Below are 27,336 nucleotides of genomic sequence, written 5' to 3'. Positions count from 1 at the left end.
TGAACAGGTTAGGCTGGATTCTCCATTGCGATTTGTAGCAAGATTAAGGTACAGGTTGAGGAGAGCCTGAAGAGATGAAGGTATGCAGTGGATAGAAGGGAAATTAAAGTTAGCAGGAGTAAAACTGAGTACATGTGCATAAATAAGAGCTCCTTACAGTCCAACCCAGTCCTGTGTGGCACCCACACTGCCTCATGCGTAATGCTGCCACACTTTATATTATGTTACCTTGTTAAATGATACAGCACAGTACTTATGTATTTACATTTAAGGAGGAATAGCTGTAAATGAGGGTTCTCATTCCGCAACTTACAACACAGCTTGGTGGGCAAGGTGCAGCCTGCATTTCTATATTATAGGTGAAATATTTCTACATATTAATAATTTTGTCCACTGTTTCTGACATAATCCAGACTTGGAATGAATTCATTTGTAGGAATAAATATAGAAATGCAAGCTTCACTAGCTTTAAAATGAGACGTCTAACAAGCTCTATGTTCAGGTGTCCTTATACACAGAGTGTATGTGTTATCACTGGTATAATTCTGCTACAATCAATGCCATAACTGGGACCCATTTGCTTTCCGTCTCTGTGCTCCCCAGCTCATCATGCGTGTTCTGAAAAGGAAGATTCTTGTGTGTTGTGTAATACTGATATCATTTGCTGTTGCTGTTCTTCACTGGACATCACAAACACCAACTTTGGTCAGCTTGGTCAGCATTCAGAAACAAGCTGAGTCCACCATACAGATGCTGCTGGAGAGTAATCTTAATCAGTTGAAGAATTACAGCAGTATTCCCTACCACCTTAAACCCTCTCTAGCAAAGTGAGTATTATCAGACTGTTGTGGCACTATGGGAATACAGTGAGGGCAAACGAGTGTTTGAAATGCAGTATTCAAGTGTTTTTTACTGCCAGTGCATAGATCTAGTCTTTTGGCCTTGTACTTATAAATGGAAATAAAGAGAATGAATCAATAAGCAAAAATAATTTCTATTTACAAATAATTAAACAACACTTGAATGAAAAAGCTATAGAACCCTACAAAAAAAGTTTAAACAACATAATTTTTCTTGGGATTTAATAAATGTCGTCCATAGGCTTTATTATTTCTGACACAAATGTCTATTTAAAAGAAGAAATGTCATTTAGTAGTAAATTGACATAATTATTGTTCTATGTTTGACCGCTCTGTAGTTTAATATCATGATCTTCTCTTAGAACTTAATATGATAAGATAATAGAGAGCAAGGAAACTAGAAGCACTTAAATACATGATATATTAAGATCCTTCAAACTCCTATGTCCTTTTAAATAGACACTCCTGTTTAATGATTTCACTACTGTGTCAAATTTCTTTCACTTCATGGCTCTCATAGTAGTTTGGTTAAGTCATAGAGCCTTAAAATGGCTTCGTAAGCTATTTTTAACCCTTCTGACACTCTGGTATAGTGTTTCTGTAGAAACTTTAAAGTGACAGCTTGACCTTAATATTATTCACTGGCTATAATGCAGTCTGTGTTTAATTAGTTTACTCATTAAATTCGGTAAACTGGTTTACTGAGTAACCAAGGGCCAAATAATTTTAAGGCTAATATGGGTTTTGTTGGGTGTTAAACTAGATTATATGGCCAAAAGTATGTGACAGTGGGGAATGTCATTTTCTTTTTGCTTCAGCATGACTGTGACTGTGTGCAAAGTGAGGTCTGTAAAAACGTGGTTAAACAAGTTTGGTGTGAAGGAACTCCAGTTGCCTGCACACATTGCCTGCCAGTTGCCTGCTTATCACAAATGCTCGTGGCTTTGGATTAAAATTTCCAGCAAGCTTATGGTCAGGTGTTCACATACTTTTGGCCATATAGTACATACATGCTCTGTTTATTCTAGCTGATCTCAACAAATCTTTAAAGGTCTTCATTATTTTTTATAAGACAGATTGAATGTTTGTTGTTTTGTCTTTTACCAGCATTAAAGCTTTAATTTACTCTTTAATTTTACACAGCGCCGTTGCCAGAAATGGATGTGTTTGTGAAGGAGATAAATGGCGCATTAAAGTGCCCTTCGGTGACCTGCTGTTTTCTCAGGTTTGGGCTGCGGACCTGCACACCGCATTCAGAGCCTCAGATCTGGATAACATAAACCAGCGCAGGCAGAAGGAGTACCTCAACTTCCGCAAAAGGTGAAGCTCCAAACAACAAAAATTATATGAAAGAAATGAAACAATTTAAAACTTATTTAGATACTAGTTAGTTAAAACTGCTGCATTTACTTTAAAACATCTAAAGTTATTTTAAAATTGAGTATTTAAGAGTTTTAGGCTAAATGTTGCCTAGTTTTTAGCTGAGACATGTCTAAGTATTATGTAACAAGCATAAACAGGTGATAGTTCTATGCTACCAGTATAAACATGTGTCTTACTGGTGTATTTCACCAGCATAATAAGGTGTCTGTACAAACTGCCAGCATTAACAGGAGTCAGTGATACTTTACTGATGAAAACAGCAGTCTGTACAACATTAACAGTTTAATCAGCAATTTGGTTTAGGCCTCCACTTCTTTATTTCATGTTCATTCGGTTCCATGTGTACACTAGTGTGTTGTTTAACATACTTGGCTACCTGTTGGCTTTTTGATCTTGAAGGACTAATACAGCTGCAGACCTTCTTATTGTTGCTCAGGCCAACAGCCCTCTTCAGTACCCCACCCAGGGTGTTGAGGTTCGACCTAGGAAGTCCACTTTAATTCATGGTAAGAAGCCTGTAAATAGATGACAGAAATGAACCTGTATGAACAGTACCTCTGTCCCAGCTGTTATATTAAGTTTTAGTTTAAATTGTCTCCTTTTAAGGTTTGGGTCTAAACTACAAATCCCAGAGTGTTTATTCAGTAAGTACAACGTTTTTATTACATCCTGCTACATTTGGTTAGGTTAATGAATTACAATACAGTGATTTCTGCAATTGTGCTTCTACCGTGACTGAATGCTCAAATGAAGTTACTAGTTTAAAACGATTTGACAGAACCCAAGTCTTCCTAAAAGTTCCTCTTTCAACTCATTCTTCCTCAAACTGGTGTTGAGGTTTAACAGGGCTGGCCTTAATCAAGCCTCGGTGTGTCTCATCTCGTCTTAGACCAATCAATTAAATCTGGTTATGTAGTTAAATGAATAATAGATTTGTTGCCTAGTTACTATTTTACAAATGGCTAGTTGGTGTTCCATGTTTATTTTTTTAAATAATTTACAAAATATATTTTGCGTTTCCTTTTTTGCAAACTACTAGGATTTAAACTATTAGGACAGGCACCCAGGTGGTGCAGCGGGATATTCCACTAGCACACCAGCGCCGAGATTCTGAACTCCTCGGTTCGAAACTCGGCGTTACCACCGGTCGGCTGGGTGACATCTAGCGGTCATAATTGGCAGTGCCTGCAGCAAGGGTTGACCGGAATATGTGGGCGGCGTCTTCAAAACGCTGTGTAAGGACCCTGATTGGTGGATAGAGGCGCCTGTGCAGTACATGGGTTCCGCTTAGGGCTGCGCATGGGTCGGAGGAGGCATGAGCAGCAATATACCTCCACAACTGCAAGAAATTGGGGATCCTCAGCAGCTGTAGTAATATGAACTAAAGGTACATTTATTTATATGCACTAGTGGAAAGTAACTGATAATAGCCCCCCTTCCCTTCCAGCCAAGCCAGTGGCACCGCTAAGCCATATTAGATTTAAACCACCATGTAAAATCTGATTAAAGTTTCATAAATAAAACAGTAGGATCATTCTATTAAAATTATTTGCTTCCAGTGAAGTAAACATACAAAACATCACTGTTTAAAGACTGCAGGTAGTTATGAAAACCCTCCAAAGTTTTCTAGTGTATAAATGTAGCCTACTTGGTTTTATATTTTTGCCCTTTAACATCATCTGTTTTTTTGTTTTGTTTGTTTGTGTTACTTAGTTACTCATAGAACCACTACATTATTGTCTGATATGCATGGCTCACATGTCTTTCTGTTTGTGTCTAGGTCAGTTTAACTGCAACTATGGGAACCTTTGATGTAGCAGCTTTGGTGGACGGGGTCCAAATCAGTGGTGAAGGAGAGATGCACATGAACATCTCCAGTTCACAGCTTTCTGCACTCAACAGACAACTGCAGTTCATCACCTACACTAATACAATTTTTCATCCCAATACTGTAGATGTTGGTAAGCTGATCATGATGGCTATTTAACTCAGTGTTAAGCTTCCCAGACCAAACATTTTAACCAAACTTTCCATTTTATTTATAACACATGGTTGCACCTCCTGTTGCCTAAAAACAACGAATTATAGCAAATTATGATTCCACCTGGCAATTCTATCTCTTGAGTTTGTGGGTGCCTACTTCACTCTATGTTTCAGTGTCTTATAATGCTAATAAAGTCTTATTAATGTTTGTCTGTGCTTTTTATTACAGTTCAGTTTGGAACTGAAGGTTTCCTGGCTGCATTTACCATTAAAATCCGCCATGCAATACCTCCTAAGCTCTACGATCCGGGTTCTAAAAAAGGTAAAAGTACCTCAACCATTGTTTCCATAAAGATGAAACTGTTTCCTTGTTTGTTTGTTTATTAGGATTTTAACGTCATGTTTTACACTTTGGTTACATTTATGACAGGAACGGTAGTTACCCATTACACAAGGTTCATCAGTTCACAAGGTTATATCGAACACAGTCCTGGACAAATTAGTGTCTCCAATTCACCTCAACTGAATGTCTTTGGACTGTGGGAGGAAACCGGAGCACCCGGAGGAAACCCAAGCGGACACGGGGAGAACATGCAAACTCCACACAGAAAGGACCTTGACCGCTCCACCTGGGGATCGAACCCAGGACCTTCTTGCTGTGAGGCAACAGTGCTATCCACTTAGCCACCGTGCCGCCCCTGTGTTTCCTTCATCAGTCATTGATCACATGCTGAAGACTTTAGTTTTAGCAGTTCACCAATTAGGTTTTTAAAACTAAGGCAAGCATTAAAGGCATTGTTTTATAATAGTTTAAAGTTTGAATACAGATGCACTGGATTAAAAAGAGAGGGCTGGTGCATTGAAGTCCAGTTTTCTGGAAATTGGATCTGATAATCCTGATCACAATTAGGCACTGCTTTTCAGGAGCTTTTCACCCCATACAAATGTGATTGTATGAGGATACTGCCTTATTTAAATGTTTATTTACTTTTTTTAAAACAAGTGCATTCAGGTATATTTAAATCTACATGATGGTAAATACTGGCCTTTATTAACTAATTATAAGCTCTCACTACACCTGATACCAAAAAATCTGGCAGGGACATTTGCTCAGTCCTTCCTGTGTACTTTTTTGTACCGTCAACGTGATTCCAAATTTCCCTGACTGAGTCATTTCTGTGTTTTTCCGTTTCTAGAATACAACATAAGTGCACTTGTCACCATTGCTGCAAAAACATTTCTGCGTTACGACAAGCTTCAGGACCTGATTGACAGCATCCGTCAGTTCTACCCGACCATCACTATAATCATTGCTGATGACAGCGAGCACCCGAAGCCTGTAACCGGCCCTTATATAGAGCACTACATCATGCCTTTTGGAAAGGTACATGTATTACTGGATTGCTGGATACAAAAACATGATTTTAAATGTTTACTTCTCTTGGATGGCAATAATATTTAAATAGTTAATAATATTTGCATTAACTTTAGCAGTTATCTAGCCAGCCTGGTCACATGGCACTTATAAAAAAGGCTGGTTTTTAAATTATGAAGTACATGGTCTGTTTAATACTGATAACATAATGGGAAGTGCAGTTTGATGCAGTATTTCTTACACTGCCATGCAAATTGGGCTGTTCCTGTTTATTGTGGCTGTGGTTTTCCAAATTTGGCTTGAGTTACATGATGAGCTACATGATACAAGATGATACATGATAAAACTCCTGACTATATGCCCAGTTTTGACAAATGCAGTCAAAAAATATTAGCAGTTAGTAAGCAGGCTGCTATTATGGCCAGCAGGTAAACATAAAGCATTTCTATATACGTTATGAGGACCTGTAAGGAACATATAGGCAAAGATTGATTTGAACTAAATAAAAATGGTTCATCCTGAGCACAGGAGAAATGTACTGATGTTAATAAGCGTATCCACTGCTCTAACAGGTTTGACTGGTGTCACTTTGCAAACCTTAATCTTAAAACACAAATAATGGCCAGCTTATCTTTGTTTGATCAGTATAAATGAAGGCCTTAATGTAAATGCAACCCTAATTCTAATTTAATAAATCAAGTGGTGGATGTTGTTAATGTGGAGGTGTTATGGGCTGGCAGTTTTGTGTGAAACACCAATTATTTATACTATTTATACTATTTAGTTTTCTTATATTTTTAGACACCATCTAGTTGTCAAAGATTATTTTTTATTATTTAAATTTTTTATTTGATTTTCTTAGTTAATATGTTCTGACAGATATAATACATATATATATATATATATAATACAGGGGTTGGACAATGAAACTGAAACACCTGTCATTTTAGTGTGGGAGGTTTCATGGCTAAATTGGACCAGTCTGGTGGCCAATCTTCATTAATTGCACATTGCACCAGTAAGAGCAGAGTGTGAAGGTTCAATTAGCAGGGTAAGAGTACAGTTTTGCTCAAAATATTGCAATGCACACAACATTATGGGTGACATACCAGAGTTCAAAAGAGGACAAATTGTTGGTGCACGTCCACCTTTTAACCTCACGCATAATGAGCTGGTCAGCGAACATCAGGTGGACGAGGTGGATGTTATTTCATATAAAAAATTCTGGTGGGAAAGTGGGATTTGTGTGACTGAGGTTTTGCCCAAGTGTGGAGCACTTGATGTAGGCAGTCTCATCCCATACTGAACTCCACCAACACATTTTCGTATACTGATATTAAACTCTAACTTACGACATTTGCTATCACCTGACCTCAATTTCAGTTAGCTGGCCAGTAAAAACCAGACTGTAGTTACTGCAGAGTATTTCAGGTTGTGAGTGAATGCTTTGCTCTAAAGCCATTAGTAGATGTTTAGTTCTGGCATGGTTTGTGCTCTGCCTCATTCTGAAGAACAGTTCAGAAAGTGTTTGCCAAATAAGTAAGATCAAATGCACTGTTTGTTTTTACAGTATTAAGTGCTGCATAGTCTCACCACACTTCCTTGCTGTATCAAAAGCTACAGATTACAGGTCTGATGGTGGTATAATGGTTGTACATTAAAGACAGATACAAAATGTTCAGGTTTTACTCAGAATTTAATGTGAACAGGCCTTTAGAATATTATTAATGTACTTTCCCCTTATTTAATATCCTTTAAATGTGTTTTTACGTTTTGCTGCCTTTGAATTTTTATCCACCACTCTTTTGGAAAAAAGGAGGCCAAAAGTCTGAGATTACCATAAAAGTGCTTATATTTAACATTTTCTAGAATTTATTAGGATTTGGCACTACTGAAATTCCTTTGACTGCGACATAACTACCGGGGGGGCAGGTGCACTGGGGCCCATGGCGAAGGGGGGCCCTCCACGACATGAACTCGACCCCCCACCGCACTGCCCCCCTTCATTGGCTGCAATTGCCAGGTCGATATGTGAGTGATATTCAGCTCAGCCAATCTGAATGCAGCACCCAGTTTGCGTTAGTTAGTTTTGTATATGTGACTCACCGTATGACCCCAGCATTAAAGTCCTGACTAAACAGTTAAAGTGAACTCTACCATCGTGTGCCATACCTTTGAACAACAAAATACTGACTGACCAGTTTAACTTTCATTGTTAATGTAATATCTCTACTTTGATGTATGTACACTTTTGCAGGGTTGGTTTGCTGGCCGTAATCTTGCCATATCTCAGGTGACCACCAAGTATGTGCTGTGGGTGGATGATGACTTTATCTTCACCTCCAATACAAAATTGGAGAAGATGGTGGAGGTTTTAGAAAGCACCACTTTAGACCTGGTAAGAGAAACACAAATTTTCGACTCGCCCTTTTCACATGATGCATGACGCATGCTGATGTTACTTTGCATGGACTGGCTGAGACTTCACAACTGGCACCAGACTTCATGTGTATTTGCATTCCACAAGAGCACAGTGGCTGCAACTCTCTCGATGCAGCAAAGTAAATGTGCTGGTACACCTAACTATGACCCAGTATTTTTCAACTATAGTCTTGAACTAGCAACCATCTGATAAACTGTTGTGGCCATGAAATGGTTACATTCTGCTACAGTGAAGATGAAATGATGTCGTAAAATTTGTTCGTACTTTTGTTTCACTGCTTATGATAATGGTAAAATAATTGATTAAAAAAATAAACAGGTAGTCTTTATATATATTTATTTTCATTAAAAATAAAAATACAGTTGGTGGATCTACCATGATCATGCATCGTGACTTATGGTGTACAACAGCCGGCTGCCAGTCTTACTTATTAAGAACAAATCATTTTTACTGCATTAAACAGATTACTGTGCATCAGTCTGTACTGCAGATTCTGTACTTCTGTTCTGTAGATTAAAACCTGCTGTTTCATGATTTTTACTTGTATTGGACTGTAACTGGCTGTTTGGTATGTGTGTAACAGGTAGGGGGCGCAGTAAGGGAGGCAACAGGATATACTGCCACCTTTCGACATACACTCTCAACTGAAGAAGGTGGAGAAAATGGGGACTGTTTACACTACAGGAAAGGCTTCTACCATGTCCTCGAAGGATTTCCTAATTGTGTGGTCACAGATGCTGTTATCAACTTCTTCATGGCTCGTACTGATAAGGTGCGACAAGTGGGCTTTGACCCTCGCCTGGCACGAGTGGCACACCTTGGTAAGCAGTTTGGCTTAAGATTTGTCTTTTTTTATTTATACAATGTCTGTTCTAGGTTTGAAAAGTACATCATTGCATCATGAGGCAGAGCTTGAAGCAACATCAGCTAGCTGTGTCTCAATACAATGTGTAATTCATGCACTGGGAATGGTGTAGTTATACACTATGTAGCATTCAGGATAGAGTTTGAGATGCGACCAGTAAATCACTTCTAGACTTCAGAAAAAAATTTCTTTATTTGCCATCTGTACATATATTCATGTACAGTACAATGAAACAAAAAATTCTGTATATCCTAGCTTGTTTGAAAGCCGGGGTCAGAACGCAGGGTCAGCAATTATAAGGTGCCCCTGCAACTGTGAGTTTTTGGGTACATTACTGAACACCTCACTGCCAGCACTGTTCATAGCCTTGGTTTTTTTTTAATAAAATAATTTGTCCCTAAAGTATCTGGTGTAGTTTTAATATCTAAACATCTGTCAACTCTGGTCATAAAGGCTTATAAAGAGTTATATTTCGGTAAAGTGCATTTTAAGATCAGTGGCTTAAAATAGGTATACAGCCATGAAATTTAGTTTAGTTAGAAAGTTACTTACATGAAGACCAATTGATTTCATTTTAAATTACCCCAGTGTCATCACATTGTCCGTGTACAGTACAAAGACGTGCAAGTGAGGTGAATTGGAGATACAAAATTGTCCATGACTGTGTTTGACATTAAAAACTTGATGAATCTTGTGTAACCAGTAAACTACCTGTCATGCCACGAATGTAACCAAAGTGTGTAAAACATGACGTTGATATGCTAATAAAGTAAATAATTAACTTATTTATAACTTATCTTATAAAGTCTGCATGCAACGTGGAATCTTTGAATGTCTGTTTGGACCTTTTAATAGACACAGTGTTACATACTAACATTTTACCAAATCAAGCTGTAAGCACTGGAGAAAACACTTGTGATGTACTCCACAAGGCCAATGTCTGGGTATTAGGATAAGGACTAGCTAATGGGGACATTCAGACAGCGCAGCACTACACCCTTGTGGAATTTATCAGGAATAAACAAAAATCTGTAAGTCCATGTCAGTGAAAGGTGCGATTGCATGTATATAATGGTACCATTCACATGGAGGATTTTGGAGTGACATACTGCTCTTGAGGCAACCACTTTTTCAGGGACGTTCATGATTATTTTTGCAAGAAAATTCCAGGCCTCACTGTATACAAGCTGCAATAATGTGGCTTTGTAGACAGAGAGTGTTTGTGCTTGACTGGCCTGTCTGCAGTCCATATCTGCCATCTGTTGAAACAGACAACAGGCAGCAGTCACCACAGACTGTTACACCAATGCCAAGTTCACACTACACGACTTTCTGATTTGCCGGGTCGCTGTACAGTTCACACATGACTGAATCTTTTGCACTCGGGAGTCTTTCAGTCTGTGTGGCTTTCACACTACACGACTGATCGGTGATAGGGGGTTTCACACTACACCATCTATCACCAACTGGAATCGCAGGCGAGCTTCTCTTTGTCGCGAAAACAAACGCGAGAAGTGACGAAAGGTTTAATGATACCACGTCCAAAAATGCACGTCAGCAAGTAGCGAGCGATCAAAGTTTGTGCACGTAAAAACAAAGAGAAAAAATAAATGAATCTTAGTGGATTTTGCTTGGATTGCTCTATAGTGAGTTGGAGGTTAATAAATATTTTTGCAATGCAACGTTAGTGTTTTGTAGAGAACGATCAGGTCAGAATTACTGTAAAGCTTGTGTGTGTGTGTGCGCCTGTGTATTATGATATAAACTGTATTAAGCCCCTGTACAGCCACACTCCTCCCCTGCGGTTCTCCTCGCACCGCATCTTGCGTTCTCATTGGCTGTTCGACTTAGCACTCATTGCCAGTTGTGCAACTCAGATTGAGATATCTGACTGAGTTGTTGAGTAGTTCACACATAGCGATCGAGAGCCGAGTTTCGATCGCCGAGCAAACGCCGAGTTGCTCCCGAACCGGTAAATCTAGCGCAGACCAGTCGCCGAGCGAAAATCAGGGCAAAAGTCGTGTAGTGTGAACTAGGTCAGGTTGCCACTGTTGGACCCTTGAGCAAGGCCCTTAACCCTCAATTGCTTAGACTGTATACAATAAGTCGCTTTGGTTAAAAGCGTCTGCTAAATGCCGAAAGTGTTCAATTTTAGTCTGGTTTTAAAATAATTTTTTTTTTACTTTGCACTGTAATATGTTTATCTACAATTGAAATCTGCACTGAGGCTGAATGATGGAGCAGACCTTGGGGGAAGTGACGTTTCGGGACCAAATTTGTAATTAAACATGTTAGCGCTTTAACGCTAGGGAAAAATTCTTGTGGTAAATATTCCTGTTGGACTGGATTGCAGTATGAATTGAAAATTGAGAAATACGTTTTCAACTGGGGAGCAACTGGAAAGCTTTAATGCGAAAAAAGAAATATTAATGATGTAAACACTATATCCACCCATACATCATGCTGGCTAATAAGCTAATGCAATTCTTTTATTCTTTTTTCTCTTCTCATTTTTACTTTGTTTTACTTTGCTTCAGTATCATAACTTATTTACACACATGCAAAACACTGTCTTAATACTATTCTCTCTCTGTAAGAAACCAGATCATTTAAATCTGTCCTTCTGGCTTTAGCTAACCAAATAAAATATTTTACTTGATTGGAAATCAAGAACAGAACTTACTACATTACACTGGCTAAATCTCTTAACCAACCACACTCAATCAAACATAAAAAACACGTATAACTCAAATTACTAATGCAGTGTGATATACACTGATCAGCCATAACTTTAAAACCACCTCCTTGTTTCTACACTCACTGTCCATTTTATCAGCTTCACTTACCATATAGAAGCACTTTGTAGTTCTACAGTACAATTACTAACTGTAGTCCATCTGTTTCTGTAGATACTTTTTTAACCTGCTTTCACCCTGTTCTTCAATAGTCAGGACCCCCACAGGACCACCACAGAGCAGGTATTATTGAGGTGGTGGATCATTCTCAGCACTGCAGTGACACTGACATGGTGGTGGTGTGTTAGTGTGTGTTGTGCTGGTATGAGTGGATCAGACACAGCAGTGCTTCTGGAGTTTTTAAATACCGTGTCCACTCACTGTCCACTCTATTAGACACTCCTACCTAGTTGGTCCACCTTGTAGATGTAAAGTCAGAGACGGTCGCTCATCTATTGCTGCTGTTTGAGTTGGTCATCTTCTAGATCTTCATCAGTGGGCACAAGACGCTGCCCATGGGGCGCTGTTGACTGGATGTTTTTGGTTGGTGGACTATTCTCAGTCCAGCAGTGACAGTGAGGTGTTTAAAAACTCCAGCAGCGCTGCTGTGTCTGATCCACTCATACCAGCACAACACACACTAACACACCACCACCATGTCAGTGTCACTGCAGTGCTGAGAATGATCCACCACCTAAATAATACCTGCTCTGTAGTGGTCCTGTGGGGGTCCTGACCATTGAAGAACAGCATGAAAGGGGGGTAACAAAGCATGCAGAGAAACAGATGGACTACAGTCAGTAATTGTAGAACTACAAAGTGCTTCTATATGGTAAGTTGAGCTGATAAAATGGACAGTGAGTGTAGAAACAGGGAGGTGGTTTTAATGTTATGGCTAATCAGTGTATTTGGATTTGTGTTGAGTGTTTTTAGGACTTTGAACCTACTCTTTAGGATAAAAGACACTGCTCAGAATAAAGAATTAGATTTTATTTACAGTGGTTCACTTTTTTAATGCTCTAATATAATTCTTGTGATATTTTTCCCATTGTAGAATTTTTTGTTGATGGACTCGGCTCTCTCCACGTGGGTTCTTGTGATGATGTCATAATCAACCATGCATCCAAAATCAAAGCCTTGTTGCCATGGGGAGAGACGGAAACTGACAAAGCCTATTCTAAATTCCGCCATCACAACACCTCAAGTATCCAGAATGCATTGTATTACTTCAAGAACCGCCTTAAATGTATAACCGGTAATTAACTGATATGGTTGTGTGCAGTTTTAGCATGGTGCTGTATTCTGTACAGGGTTAATTTGTTTATATATTCTAAAGACATTCAATCATGCAAAGTTCAACAGCTCTTTAGCTCAGTTGAAACAACGGGTACATAACGGGTGGACATAGTTGCAAAGATAGTTGCAAACAGACTAAACATGCACTGGAGGATTTATGCTGTGCCTGATTATCTGTGGACGTTTTGTGTTAATTTTTTTGTAATTTATTAATAAAAGATGAAAAATGTCAGTACTGTACATAAAGCCAAACTTTTGTAAATAAGCTGTTTTTATACAGATCTTGAACATTTAAAATGTGTTTTTATTAGGTGAAGGAAAGTGTTTAACCATTTTTGGTTTTGGTAGGCTTATTAAACATGCTTTTATTGTGTATATCATTGTATGTACACAGTACATGTGTCTTAACATTGTACTACAACGTGAATAAAAAAAGTATGTCTTTATAATAATGAAAGGAAATTAAGAAAATGTGTTTCTATAATAAAGATGTTAAATATTAAAGGTTACTGCCTTCCTGCCCAGTTTTATTTTTTTTAAACCTAAATCAATACAGCAGAGCAGTTTTACAATTGGTAAATTGTAAATTAAAGTTTAACTGTAAATCTTTGGTGGACTTGCACAAGGATGTAAATGCATTTGCCATCTGTACATATACCAGTATACTGAAAATTATAAAGAAACATATTCCACTCACTAGCTATGCGTAATGTTTGGAATGTCTGTCGACAGCAATGTTTTGGAATGGCAGGATCCCCCTTTACTGGTACAATTTGTCTCTCCAATGTTGCCCTGCCCCAGGTTCAATTCATGGCCTTGGGCTGGCACCCTGTCGAGTGTATTTCTGCTTTCAGCAGTGTTTTGACCCTGTTGTGATTTGTTATACAGTTTATAGACATTGATAGGACATTGATTAGTCACTTGTGTTTTATGTAGTGTGTCAGCACAGGAGGTCATGGCGAACTGCTTTATACTATCCAGTAAAATTGATAATCTGGTTATTGAGTAACCAAGGGTTTATAAATAAATTGCTTGCTTGTTTCTGCTTAAGTCTTCAATGTGTAATACATTTTTGGTCTAAAATCATACAGTGGCAATTAATTTTTTATAAAGTATAAAATTTTAATACCTTACATTTTTTTTATTTACAACTTTTATTTGCACAATTAATTAGCCCAGTCTACCTCATCCACCAGTAAAGAGTTTTGGCATGTTTGGCTTTTTGTTCTTTTCTGTCCTACCCGTCTACTAGTTAGATAATGCCCCAGACGTCACATGTCGACATGCTAATTGGTGGCTAATGTTGGCTGACTGCTCCATCACTTTGCATTGTCTGTGTACTTCTCTTCTGACCGTACAGAGTACAGATTAGTATCTGTTCTTCACTCATAATGTGTATTATTCCGATTAATAAAACACACTTTAAGCAATGAAATAATCTGTTTCAGTATGTTAGTATTTTACTCACTAAGTTAGAAATGTCCTGAAGTGCATATTTATGATGATGTACTGATTTTAACCCCTAATCCTGCATAATGAAGTTCCTGGTAAATCAGCCTTCACATTCATGCAGGTGTTTGTCAGTTTTTACATCAAGTTTGCAACATCTAGAAAGATATGTCTGTCGACATTCACACCCAGATCATTGTGTTTTCCGAAGGCTTTTCCTGTAAACAAACAAACACAAAAGTCAGTCCAGTTTGTGGTCAGTATAGAAAACCAGAGAATGTAATATCACTGTACCTTCTGTTGTTGAATGTGAACTATGGCATCATGGACTGTGACAAAGATGTGCTGTGGGTTTATGTAGTTCATCAGGCCACTGGCTGTGAGGATCTTTAACACACTTTCTATAGAAATAACATATTCACTTCTGTTACAGTGAATATACATACAGTGTATCACAAAAGTGAGTACACCCCTCACATTTCTGCAAATATTTTATTATATCTTTTCATGGGACAACACTATAGAAATAAAACTTGGATATAACTTAGAGTAGTCAGTGTACAACTTGTATAGCAGTGTAGATTTAGTCTTCTGAAAATAACTCAACACACAGCCATTAATGTCTAAATGGCTGGCAACATAAGTGAGTACACCCCACAGTGAACATGTCCAAATTGTGCCCAAAGTGTCAATATTTTGTGTGACCACCATTATTATCCAGCACTGCCTTAACCCTCCTGGGCATGGAATTCACCAGAGCTGCACAGGTTGCTACTGGAATCCTCTTCCACTCCTCCATGATGACATCACGGAGCTGGTGGATGTTAGACACCTTGAACTCCTCCACCTTCCACTTGAGGATGCGCCACAGGTGCTCAATTGGGTTTAGTCCATCACCTTTACCTTCAGCTTCCTCAGCAAGGCAGTTGTCATCTTGGAGGTTGTGTTTGGGGTCGTTATCCTGTTGGAAAACTGCCATGAGGCCCAGTTTTCGAAGGGAGGGGATCATGCTCTGTTTCAGAATGTCACAGTACATGTTGGAATTCATGTTTCCCTCAATGAACTGCAGCTCCCCAGTGCCAGCAACACTCATGCAGCCCAAGACCATGATGCTACCACCACCATGCTTGACTGTAGGCAAGATACAGTTGTCTTGGTACTTCTCACCAGGGCGGCGCCACACATGCTGGACACCATCTGAGCCAAACAAGTTTATCTTGGTCTCGTCAGACCACAGGGCATTCCAGTAATCCATGTTCTTGGACTGCTTGTCTTCAGCAAACTGTTTGCGGGCTTTCTTGTGCGTCAGCTTCCTTCTGGAATGACGACCATGCAGACCGAGTTGATGCAGTGTGCGGCGTATGGTCTGAGCACTGACAGGCTGACCTCCCACGTCTTCAACCTCTGCAGCAATGCTGGCAGCACTCGTGTCTATTTTTTAAAGCCAACCTCTGGATATGACGCCGAACACGTGGACTCAACTTCTTTGGTCGACCCTGGCGAAGCCTGTTCCGAGTGGAGCCTGTCCTGGAAAACCGCTGTATGACCTTGGCAACCATGCTGTAGCTCAGTTTTAGGGTGTTAGCAATCTTCTTATAGCCCAGGCCATCTTTGTGGAGAGCAACAATTCTATTTCTCACATCCTCAGAGAGTTCTTTGCCATGAGGTGCCATGTTGAATATCCAGTGGCCAGTATGAGAGAATTGTACCCAAAACACCAAATTTAACAGCCCTGCTCCCCATTTACACCTGGGACCTTGACACATGACACCAGGGAGGGACAACGACACATTTGGGCACAATTTGGACATGTTCACTGTGGGGTGTACTCACTTATGTTGCCAGCTATTTAGACATTAATGGCTGAGTGTTGAGTTATTTTCAGAAGACAGTAAATCTACACTGCTATACAAGCTGTACACTGACTACTCTAAGTTATATCCAAGTTTCATGTCTATAGTGTTGTCCCATGAAAAGATATAATGAAATATTTGCAGAAATGTGAGGGGTGTACTCACTTTTGTGATACAGTGTAGCTATTACTTGTCCTTGGTCATACTATAAATGATTATGAACCACATTTGCTTACGCTACAATCTTACCATTGCAATTTGCCAGATATATCCTCACTTCCATCTTCTGGCATTCAATACACATCTGTAAAGCATGATATTAAAAATAATCGCAAAATTTGAGTTAGTCAAACTTATTTAAACCTTTAACTGAGTAACATAAAACAATCAGGTTCTATTTGTTAACTTATTAAGAAGTGACAGCTCAGTTAAAATCTTGATGCAATTTATTTTTGTTTAGGATAAACCCCTTTATAAGTTAGATACTGTATGTTTTAGCATTTGACAAATTTGACTTTTTCCAAGCTTTTAGATAAGATTTTATTCTATAATAATACTTGATACCAGTTGCTATTAAATGGTCCTGTATAATAACAGAACATACATCATTTACCTCAAATTATGATCCTACCTCCCACATGTTTCAGCAAAAACCATGATTCATGTTTAATGAAAATTTTGGAGATTCTCAATAATATTACATTATAAACTTGCTTCCATTTATTCTTGGTCTGATTCAAAAATATTGTGATCTGTTTACGCAGTTCTCGTAGAATCATGAAGAATGATTGAGGTGTTAATACAACATATACAGAGAACTAAAATGTAAAGAACCAGCAAAATGTGTCCCACAATCCAATTATATACTGTATTAATACCCCTAGATACCGGCGTACAAGAAATGCAATACAAATGTTGAGTTTAAAAAGACTTTTTATGTGATTAAAACAAGCCAATCTGGCTCAGCTTACCTGTATGAATAGTTTTGCTCCTGCAACATCAACAAATATAACACTGCTGCAATCGATAAGTACTGCCTGCACCTCGTTTTCTGCCATTTCTACAATTATACAGAGAAATACCACTACATTATACATTCTTCAAAACTATATCACAAAGATTTAAGTTTGTAAATGAGAATCACCTACCTGATTTAAAGAATTCATTCTCAGAGGAAAATGACTCGTTTGCAACTCCTCTCTCCTAATAAAAACAGTTTAAAAAGCAACAAAAGTAAGAGAGAAGAATTGATTTGATCTTCTAAGTCAGAAATAAATGTTTATTGTAAACATTACCCTATTAAATCTAATGGGTAAAATGTTGAAGTTTATTTTCTATTTAAATGTATACTTTGACTCAACTCAGCATAATTTGCATATACAAAAAAGACTTGATTTACATGCATGTTGGCTTGACTACACCATTGGTCATGTAAATAATGTGCACTAATTGTTAACTGACCACAGTATTTATAGAGTCTCTCTCCCTTTTCTCCAGTGCTTTCCTGGCCTTCTCTCTGCTACGGATACGTTCAGGTGTGAGACCCAGCAGCTGGTTCACATCTGCCTTGAAGAAGCTGCGGTTCCCATAGAAGATGGGTCCATTATAGGTCAGGATCTTAACTCCAGGGACTTCATAGCACTGTAGTACAGAGATGATGGTTTTGGTGACAGCATTGTTAAGAACAAACAATTACTGACGTTCCTGTGACCTCTGTTTTTAACTACGCTATTTAATGGATTTAAAACTGCTATAGAGCTAGACATTTAGTTTGTTTGTTTCTTGTTTGTCTTATATACTTGCCTGGAAAACGAATAGACGATAAATTTAGACCACTAGGGTGGCTTCTACAGGGTGTCCCTAAAGTCTGGACACATAGGAAATATCACTAACTATAACACTATGTTTATTAAAATACACACACATACATATTGCATCACAAATAGTGGAAAACACATTGAAAATGATATTGATTAATATTCTAATTAAATAAAATGTTGTGTATGTACTGGAATTTATTGAAAATATGCATTTTGTCTATGTGTCCAGACTTTAGGGACACCATGTATTATACAGCATTCTATACATTCAGCAACGTATTAGATACTACTATACAGATAAACTTATACATTTACATAGTGTACAATTACTGACTGTAGCGCTGCACACTTTGTCACCCCCTGTACCCAATCTGTCATTCAAAAGGAACCACATATGACCCACACTGAGCAAATGTTAATTATGTGGTGAACTATTCTCAGCACTGCATTAATGTAAACATGGTAATAATAAGGTAAAGTGTGTTGATTAGAAATGAATGTTTGTTTATACTTTAGCACTTTATAATTAAGATGGTCAGCTGTCTTTGTACTTTTGTCAGTTAAATAAAGGTTCGAAAGAATAAACAAATCTGTAATGAATAGTCCTGCGACACCTCACACCACCAGTAGAGGGTGCACAGGACGACTAGTAGTAGCGGATCTAGTAGGACAACAAGCTCCAAGAGCCGCCGCGCTCATCAGCGCTAATCACCCACAGCTGAGACCGACGTTATTTAAGCCAAGCCCGGTGATTAACTCGACGCTGCGACGTTGCCTTGTGTTAGACGCAGCCGGTAAGGTAGAAGTTAGATTTTGCGTTACTACTGGCGCATGATTAGGGGGTTGTTTTTGTTAAAACTTTAATAAGTAAACTTGAGATCAGAGATATTTCTAAGCGACTCCCAGAGTCGGTTTATTGATATACGTTGTTCATTGAACCGACTCTCCGACAAATTCCGTTTTCCTTTTTTTTACTTTGTTGATAGGGGGAGCACTGGGTCTATGATCGTATTTTGGTGTTAGTGCTGCAAGAAGCTAAAATACTGATTCTAGTCACAGTTCCACCTCGCTTTCTCGCCCCATAATTTCTCTTAATCTAATTTTTTTGTTTGTTTCTTTTGACTCGTGAACCGAGTCAGTTCACTTCGCTCGTTCGCGTCCAGGCTTGGTTAGCTCTGTAGAGCTTCATTTCAAATCTCTGTCCTTAGTATACACATTTAGTGATTGACTGTTTTATTTTTAAATGAATAAACATTCTCATTTTTAAAGTAAATATGTTTTTGTGTGTGTGACTGTTACCTTTAACCAACCTGTCATACTAAACAATGTTTTTATATAAGGGGATAATTGTGTGAATCTTTTTAAACCATTATTATTTGAGACTACTGTGGACTGGAATATTTTTGCCTGTTTAGAACCTTGACAATGAGACTATTGTTCCAACATGGGTTCATTTACCATACTATTGTTACCATCTCTTGCTATTTATATTTTATATTTTATTATGTTTACACACACCGAGACCTGAGTAACTGCATTTCGTTTTAATCATGTACATGGTTTTGAATGACAATAAAGCTGAGTCTGAGTCTGAGTCTATGCTACACCATACTGCTATAATTCAAATAAGCTACAATGTTGAATGTAGGTGACTGACTTGCTCTGTATTTTCTTTTTTTAGAACTCTTTTAAAAACCTCTTTACAAAAACATCTTTTCTCTCAGTACTTCCTTTCTCCACCCCTGTCGTGAATGTTTTCCCCCTCACCTTTTGATATGTAAAGTGACCTTGGGTATAAGAGGTGCTATATAAATACAAATTATAAATTGTGCAGAGAAACAGTTGAGCTACAGTCAGTATTTTTAAATGAACTATAGTACATATACCAGGAGTATCTACTGTATGTAAACCATGTTAGAATTGTATGATATAAGTGTGATGTGCTTGCAAAAACGTATCTGCCATGATCTGGTGATCTTGAGGTACCTTATTGTGGTTGTCGATGGGCCGGTAGATCTCTGTATTAGCAGCTCTGCCCAACACTGAACATTCAGCTCTGCAAAAACAGTTTCTTGTTAATGTCTGTACATTTAAGTGTCCTTGTTTAATATTCATCTACTTCATTCACACAATTTATCTGTTGAGCAACTGATGCTGAAACCTCACCAGTTTATAATTATTTCTGTCCTAGTTTATCATCAAAACAAAACTGAGCTGGCCCGGCTTACCTATGTGAATAGTTTGGCTCCCTTAACGTTGATAAATAAATGTAACACAGTTGCAACTGATTAGTACTGGATGTGTCTCTGGAGTTTAGTAAAGATTTTTGTTTATAGTCCCACTTTTGCCCACTTATTATTTGATATACTTTCAGTCCAAATAACCTCTTTACATGCTGTACATAATGCATATTGTATTTGTAAATATGAAATAAGAATATATACACAAACCACAATTTATAACAATGCTTATGAGGGCCCTGAGTTACACACAGCAAGAAGGTCTTTGGTTTTGATTCTTGCTTTAGGTTTAGTCTAGAATAAGTTTTAAATGTGAAACCCACACCAGCATAAGATGTAGGGAAATAGACTTAATCCTTGTTTGTAGTCACTGTCTATAAGAAGCAGTGCCTGCATGGGTTTCAGTGTCTGCATGTTTCTCGAAAACATGCAATGGACTGGCTAAGTTGACCCTTAGCTGTAAATGAATGTGTGAGTTTGTAATGCCCTGCATTATAATTCTCAGGGACTCTTGGTTCAGTGTTTCTGGGAGATGCCAAACCCACGGACACTAACTAGAATGAAGCAGTTAGTATAATTCAACATCATTAGGCTAATGAGCACATCTAACAAGGCCCTCTAAAGTCTCCCATCCACACCTACGGTTAATTAGGGAAACATGAATTTACTATTAAGAAATGTATTTTAATTATGTGATGTAGCCATTCAGTGCAGTTATGTAGGTAAAGTGATTCATCGTATTACCTCTGTGTGCGACAAATGACAGTCATCATTGAGAAAACCACACCGATGGCAAGACCCAAATCCACATTAAGCACAACAACGGAAAGCCACGTCACCAGCCACACCCCCTGTTGACACATTTTACAAATGTTACATATAGAATTTTTGGACATTTCCGTTTATATTGGTGGTGCACTGATGGTGTCAGGCTTACAAAGTCAATCCTGCTAACTCTCCATAGATCAGGAAGGTCCTGAAACTGCAGGAACATTTGTCTCAAACTGGTAACATTTATACATGCCAGCACAGCCTGTATTAAAAGCAAAAAAGGAACAGGAAAAAAATACAGATTTAGTTTGTTCATAGGTTTAATGTGTATTTTGTGAAAATACTTTTACAACAATACAGATGAATAACTGACTTTAGCTGTTGTCCATTACAAGTGTATGCAAACTTAAGCTAAACTGTATTTACTGTAATGATACTCACACTGATCTGTACACATGCTTTTAAATTTTACTGTTATTTACCTTTGGTAAGAAGTAGAACAGAGGGCCAATGAGAAGCAGCACCACCAGCACCACCAGACTTGTGAACAAACCTGAGAGCTAGCACATACGAAACAATCAACAAATCATTTAAACAATATGTACAAAGCACATTTATCAATAAAAAACAGCTGTCAGGCTTTGTTCTGATACCTGTGTATAACCACCAGCACTCTCTAATATGTTCGTGGTGGCCAGTGTAGCTGAACTGGGAAAGCAGGTGAAGAGAGAGGACACTGTGTTGGAGATGCCATGTGCCAACAGCTCCTGAATCAGAAATTACATAACATTAATATATTTAAAATAAAAGCACTATTCATTTTTAAATTCTACATTGTACTGTATTTGTGTAGATTTAATTTTAAAGTTACCTGATTAGGCTGAATAGAGTAGCCATGTTTATCAGCGTATATCATTGCTAATGACACAGATACAGCGTAGCCTACAAATGTGATGGCAACTGTATCACCAGCAATCTCCGGCACCATGTGCAAAGCAGGTAGCCGAGGCTGAGGAAACCTAGAACATAAAAAACTTTTACGCTGAATATTGGAAGAAATTACAAAGCAAATTTTAAGACTTAAGGACATTACTAAACTACAGTAATAGCCGTTAAATAGAGAATAGAGAAAAGATAGAGAAAAGAGTGGCCAAAGACTGACCAGCCAGCTGAAAATGTTTCAATGGCTCATCCAGGAAATCAACAAAAACGAAATAATGCTAATGACTTAGAAAATGAGATTGATGTAATTATATAAAATGATTTGTTACCCTGCTGGAATGTGACCCACTATCTGGATGTCATATGTGGAGTCCAGTGAAGAGACATAAGTAACTCCTGTGGCGATTATAACCTGAAATAATTAAAAATATAACCTTAATATAAGCTCCACAACAAAAACACTGAAATAAACTAAATGGAGCACCAAATAATAGGTAAACACACATTGTTATCATAGACCAGTGCCAATATATGACCAGAAGCAAGTGAACACATGACTGAACCCAATCATAGTGTTAATGTAATTATTAAGGTCGTGTCAGATTATTTTTTGGATATATTGCAAAGCAACGTAGCACAATAACATTAAGTAGCACTGTAATTACAGCATACAAGTGTTTTTCTGATCAATAGTAGGATGGCTTACTGTGAGAATCTCTACAGGAATGGGGGTGCGCAGACGCTGCCGAAATCGTGTGTTCACTTCTTTAATGGGGACGAGAACGGCCAGGCACAGCAGTGAGATTAGAAGCTCGGCGAGGTTCGTGTGAGGCAGGTTCTCCATCACTGAGGCGAGTGTCTGAAACATTTAACAAGACATTTTGTGACCTCATTTTGTATTTACAGGTTCTATCTGGCAAGTTTTTACCACACATGCTTCATTACGGGAGGTTCGGGAAGAACTAGATTCTCTAGTGGTGTTATAATGTCAGGTGCAATATTAAAAAAAAAAAAAAAGATTCTTTATCCAAACTCTGATATGAACTTTAAAAGTCAATTATAATGCAATATGAATATTTTATGTAGGTGGCCATAGCCAATCTACATATATCCAAGATTTATTTACTTTTTATTTATTAGCCAGATAAATTGTAAGGGTTTTGAAACTTTTAATCTATATGAACTAATGGATTGCTTTTCAAGAAACAACCAGATTAAACCTTATAAAATAAATAACAACAAAAGATTACAAAACATGATACTCTTATTGTACACTTTAATCCAACATTTTAACTCCCCATAGTTCTTGCATGTAACGTTATGCTCCAGGTTACAGAAAATCACAAACCTTGAAGAGTGAGAAGGTGCCTGTGTGGCGGGGAAGTCGTAACCCCAGCATGTTCTGCAGCTGTGAGACGGTCACATGTAATGCAGCGGCACTGGTAAATGCTTTAACAATGGGTTCAGATAGGTATGTGGAGAGGAAGCCCAACTGCAAACCAAACATGCAAAGCTGGAAACAAAAACACAGTTGACAGTTTATCAATATTAAGCAAAATCTGAAGTAATCTCATACAGTATAATTCAGCCAGTAACGGATACTGTTCACAAACCACTCTCAGACCTGTGTCAGATTTAAGCTTTTAAGCAAATATCACTGGGTGTTTCTGTGACAGGATATATTTTGATGGCTTTTTAAAAATATAGTTAAATTCGAAAAACACATTAGAAATGCACAGCTTTAAGTCTCGGAAGCTTAATGTAAATAGATTCTGGGCTTATTTATAGCTGCATCTGTACAATAGTGTCTGTTGGTCTTTGCTGTTTTATTTACCTAATAAAGTGTTCAGTAAGTGCAGTTAAAAGATTAGCACCAAGGAGCAATAACATTTTAAACACCCCTCCACAACCCTTCTCCCATCTCTCAAAAAGAAAAGTCAGATAGGTTTTACTGTCCAGTGTCTGTATTATATGGTCTTTGACCTGAGCTGCTACAGTTTGCTGCAGTGGTGTGAAACAATAATAAGAATGTTTCTGTTATCAGATTTTTTACCATCATCACTCCTGAAAGGAAAGCTACTGCTGAAGCCACACTGATCCTCTGATCTTCCAGCTCCAAAGCCTCTGGGCTGCTGGAGTTCAGGGCAGGAGGGGTGGGCACAAGCTGCTCCACCACAGTGCCAGTCATTAAGCTCACTACAGCAAACGTACCTGTGCAGAATGATATACAGCCAGCATTAGAAATAATGTCTTATCATAAGGAAAATGTCTTATTATCCTTGTCAGTTCAGCTAAATGAAAGTTTACTCTTGACTGCTAACAATATGCAGATGCCTGATTATGATCTTACTAGACAATCTATTTTAAAATTGTGGCCATTAGTGTGGATTTCCCCTCCACCTTGCAGCTATAAGTGCATTTTTAAACCCCAGGCACTGATGTTGACAATTTCTTTACACTACACTGTTCAACATGGTTTTATAGATCTCCATCACAGTGATGCTGGAACGAGGAAGGGTCTGTTCCAAACTGTTGCCCCAAAGTTGGAAGCAAATATGTAACCTATGTATATAAAAGTAATTATACTGTATATACTGTCTGAAACACCATAATACAATCAGTAGGAGGAGTATCCACATAATTTTAGACATGCAGTGTATTAAAGTATGGGTAATGAGAAAATTAGTTCTTCTAAATCCTTTCCAAACAATTTTAAGTACAAACTAATTAAATTAATGTTGATTTGTAAGTCTGCCAAAAACCAGGTCAGTGAGTTGAAAAACTTGAACCTGGCTCTGACCAGGAACAGAAAGTCAGATCAAGCAGATTGATTAGCAGCATATTAAGTTCCACATACACATTCAACAACTGTTAAATCCTATTTATAAATGGTGTTGTGGTGATAAATGGTCTATAATGTCATTCAAGATTATTACTGGGTAAAATGATTAAATGATTGATATTGTTCACAGTATTACTATGGGTTTAGAGGCTGCCAGGCAAGAAAGAAGCACCAACTTAATCAGGGGCTTCGTTTTTGTACTGCAGCTTCTAATCCCATGGTGATGTAACACTCTCATGACTATGAAAAGGTCTATCGATGCTTCAGAACTCTGAATCTTGGCAGGTTTGTTTTTTTGGTAATTCTTGGATAAGGTTAAATCTGAACATCCTAACCAAGTTTCTTTTTTAGCATAAGAATAAACTACTCTCTTTTTCTTTGGCTAACTTTGTGGGTTTTAATGGGTGTAATCAGCTAGCATTATTTATACAAGCACAAAGAAGTAGCCCAGCTGTAGCCACTCTTAAGTACTATTAAGAAATCAAGAGGTCGTGGCAAAAAGTTAAAGTAATCATCTGAGTTGCTGTATGTACTGGTCATAGTCCTTTGATTTAAACTTAAGTTGTGTGTAGCTCAGAAACTATCCATTTTCTTATTTTAGTATATTAAGGTTATAAGACATCACAAGAATGGGCACAATCCCACATTTTTAAATTGTTACATTTAGATTGAATTCTACATTCTTGACACATTAAAAGTCTTAAATGTGGTTAGATAAAGCATCTTCTATGAGGCTTGTTTACAGTAGGACAGTGATGTGTATGTATTGTGGCTCACCTAAAAACTGAATCTGTTAAAGACTCATACCTATTAAAAAACAACATACCTGATAAACCGCATGCTTTTAGATAAGGACTAACCTTTCAGTAAAAAATAAATAAGTATGTTTTATTAAACTATTTTAAAAATGATCATCCTTTTGAGAGAACTGCACTTTACAGAGTACTATGACAGTAACAAAGAAGAGTGGGTGTACCTGTGGATACATGGCGGCCTGTCCCAAACAGCATGTAAAGCACCACAGGAAAGAACGATGTGTAGAGTCCATAGATTGGAGCCACTGATGTTAATAAAGCAAAGGCCATTCCTGAAACCAAAAATAAAATGCAAATCAAGTTCATTAGAACAGTTTTTGTCACAATATGATAGGCTGTCTGCGACAACTCATTTCTAAGAAAAAACTAAACATAGGGAACTCCCAGAACCACCTGGAACTGCCAATGCATGAGCAGAACTCCAGCCACACCAACTGGCACAAATCTTTCCTTGGCACCAATCTTTCTTTAAGAAATTTTGTTTGAAATCTTGGCACCAATCTTTCTTTGAGGATTGTTTTAAAGCATTTCAATAAAACATTAAGTGCAGAGATATTTTATTATTGATGCACAATGTGTTTTAATCTTCCTCTAGTCTTTTATTAATGTACACTGCAGTGCTGAGAATGAGAATTGTCCCACCAACTAAATAACATCTGGGCAATGGGGGTAATATAGGGGTTGCTTTTGAATGATAAATGTAGGTAAGAATAGTGTACAAAGCCACAGATAGGCTACAGTAATTGTATACTCACTGAGTTAATCTGTATGGCAGGTGTAGCTTATAACAGAATCACTGAAGTATGTACCAGTTATGTAATTAATGTTAATACTCAGCTCTACCTTGAGGAATGTGCAGTATCCCAACGGTCAGCCCAGCAACGGTGTCTCCAAGAATCCATTTCCTAAGTCTGTATTTTGGAAGCCAGTTGAAAATGGGCATGCGCTCCTTGAGCAGGTGAAGACAGTGGACCTGCGAGCAGCGCCAGCGTGCATTCAGCCTCTCCCGGAGGGGCTGGCGGGGTTTGGCCTCAGTACCATAAACCTGTCTGAATCTGTCCTCTGTGTAAATGTTCCTGTAGACAGCTACAGACGCACTCATCCTGTCCTCCTCGTCCTTTCAGATTGTCCTGGAGTTCAGTGTAGAAGTTCAGTGCGACGTTGCTTCCCAGCAGTCAGGATGAAATACCTGGCTGTTTGTGGATATATATAGCTGTCAGAAGTTTTGACCTCAGGAACCATTGTGTTTTCCTGTCAAGTGCTTAAACCAATTGTCCAGAGTTTTTCCCCCTCTGTAACTGAGAAGAACTACTTAGTGAAGCCCTTTTGACATGCTGATTTGGTGGACACCCACATAAAGGCGTACTTGTCCAACTTCAGTGCTGATGGATTGAAGAAGTCCTCTGGGTCCTACTGCTAAACGCTTTTAAAAGAGAAAACACCATGAGACATCCAATGCCCACTCCTCTGATCTCTCTCAAAAACTCTCCTGATACTGCCGGGCTTCACCTCTTAAGTCCCTCTTGTCTGAGTGACGTCCAGGGAAGAAGTGTACAATGTCTACCTCTGTGTAAGGTCTGCACTCGGATCAAAGTGCTATTGTTTACAGGCTGAAGGTGTAACCTCAAACCATGTGTATTTAGCAGTTATTAGGGTTGCTCATT

General features: G+C 38.2%; 2 protein-coding genes across 2 annotated transcripts; one reads left to right on the top strand and one right to left on the bottom strand.

Annotated features, from left to right (window-relative positions):
* The first annotated feature begins 74 nt into the window (after positions 1–74).
* Positions 75–12,907, top strand: b4galnt1a (beta-1,4-N-acetyl-galactosaminyl transferase 1a). The gene is made up of 11 exons (XM_063016012.1): positions 75–80; positions 604–827; positions 2,004–2,180; positions 2,643–2,749; positions 2,850–2,887; positions 4,024–4,204; positions 4,456–4,548; positions 5,423–5,610; positions 7,859–7,999; positions 8,628–8,865; positions 12,699–12,907. Exons 1-11 carry the CDS (start codon positions 75–77, stop codon positions 12,905–12,907), a joined length of 1,602 nt encoding a protein of 533 aa, XP_062872082.1.
* On the bottom strand, positions 12,620–26,774 carry slc26a10 (solute carrier family 26 member 10). The gene is made up of 18 exons (XM_063015670.1): positions 26,516–26,774; positions 25,834–25,944; positions 24,069–24,226; positions 23,364–23,528; positions 22,722–22,874; positions 22,345–22,427; positions 21,945–22,092; positions 21,727–21,840; positions 21,556–21,633; positions 21,240–21,335; positions 21,047–21,153; positions 20,049–20,118; positions 17,704–17,883; positions 17,391–17,445; positions 17,214–17,302; positions 16,492–16,546; positions 14,684–14,790; positions 12,620–14,607 (listed from the first exon to the last, which is right to left on the bottom strand). The coding sequence occupies exons 1-18, from the start codon at positions 26,772–26,774 to the stop codon at positions 14,572–14,574; spliced, it is 2,064 nt and encodes a 687-aa protein (XP_062871740.1). The 3' UTR covers positions 12,620–14,571.
* Positions 26,775–27,336: the final 562 nt, after the last annotated feature.

Source organism: Trichomycterus rosablanca, chromosome 19 (genome assembly GCF_030014385.1).
Source record: "Trichomycterus rosablanca isolate fTriRos1 chromosome 19, fTriRos1.hap1, whole genome shotgun sequence".
In the NCBI taxonomy this organism is placed as follows: Eukaryota; Metazoa; Chordata; class Actinopteri; order Siluriformes; family Trichomycteridae; genus Trichomycterus; species Trichomycterus rosablanca.
This window is presented reverse-complemented; position numbering and strand designations above follow the sequence as displayed.

Excerpts from the sequence above, each read along its gene's own strand:
- b4galnt1a (XM_063016012.1), top strand. Across the intron at positions 2,181-2,642 it reads TACCTCAACTTCCGCAAAAG|GACTAATACAGCTGCAGACC; the intron begins GTGAAGCTCCAA and ends TTGATCTTGAAG. Across the intron at positions 2,888-4,023 it reads AATCCCAGAGTGTTTATTCA|GTCAGTTTAACTGCAACTAT; the intron begins GTAAGTACAACG and ends GTTTGTGTCTAG.
- slc26a10 (XM_063015670.1), bottom strand. The coding sequence starts at position 26,774 with ATGAGTGCGTCTGTAGCTGTCTACAGGAACATTTACACAGAGGACAGA. Across the intron at positions 22,428-22,721 it reads TTCCTGTAGAGATTCTCACA|GTTATAATCGCCACAGGAGT; the intron begins GTAAGCCATCCT and ends TAATTATTTCAG. Across the intron at positions 14,608-14,683 it reads TTCACATTCAACAACAGAAG|GAAAAGCCTTCGGAAAACAC; the intron begins GTACAGTGATAT and ends GTTTGTTTACAG.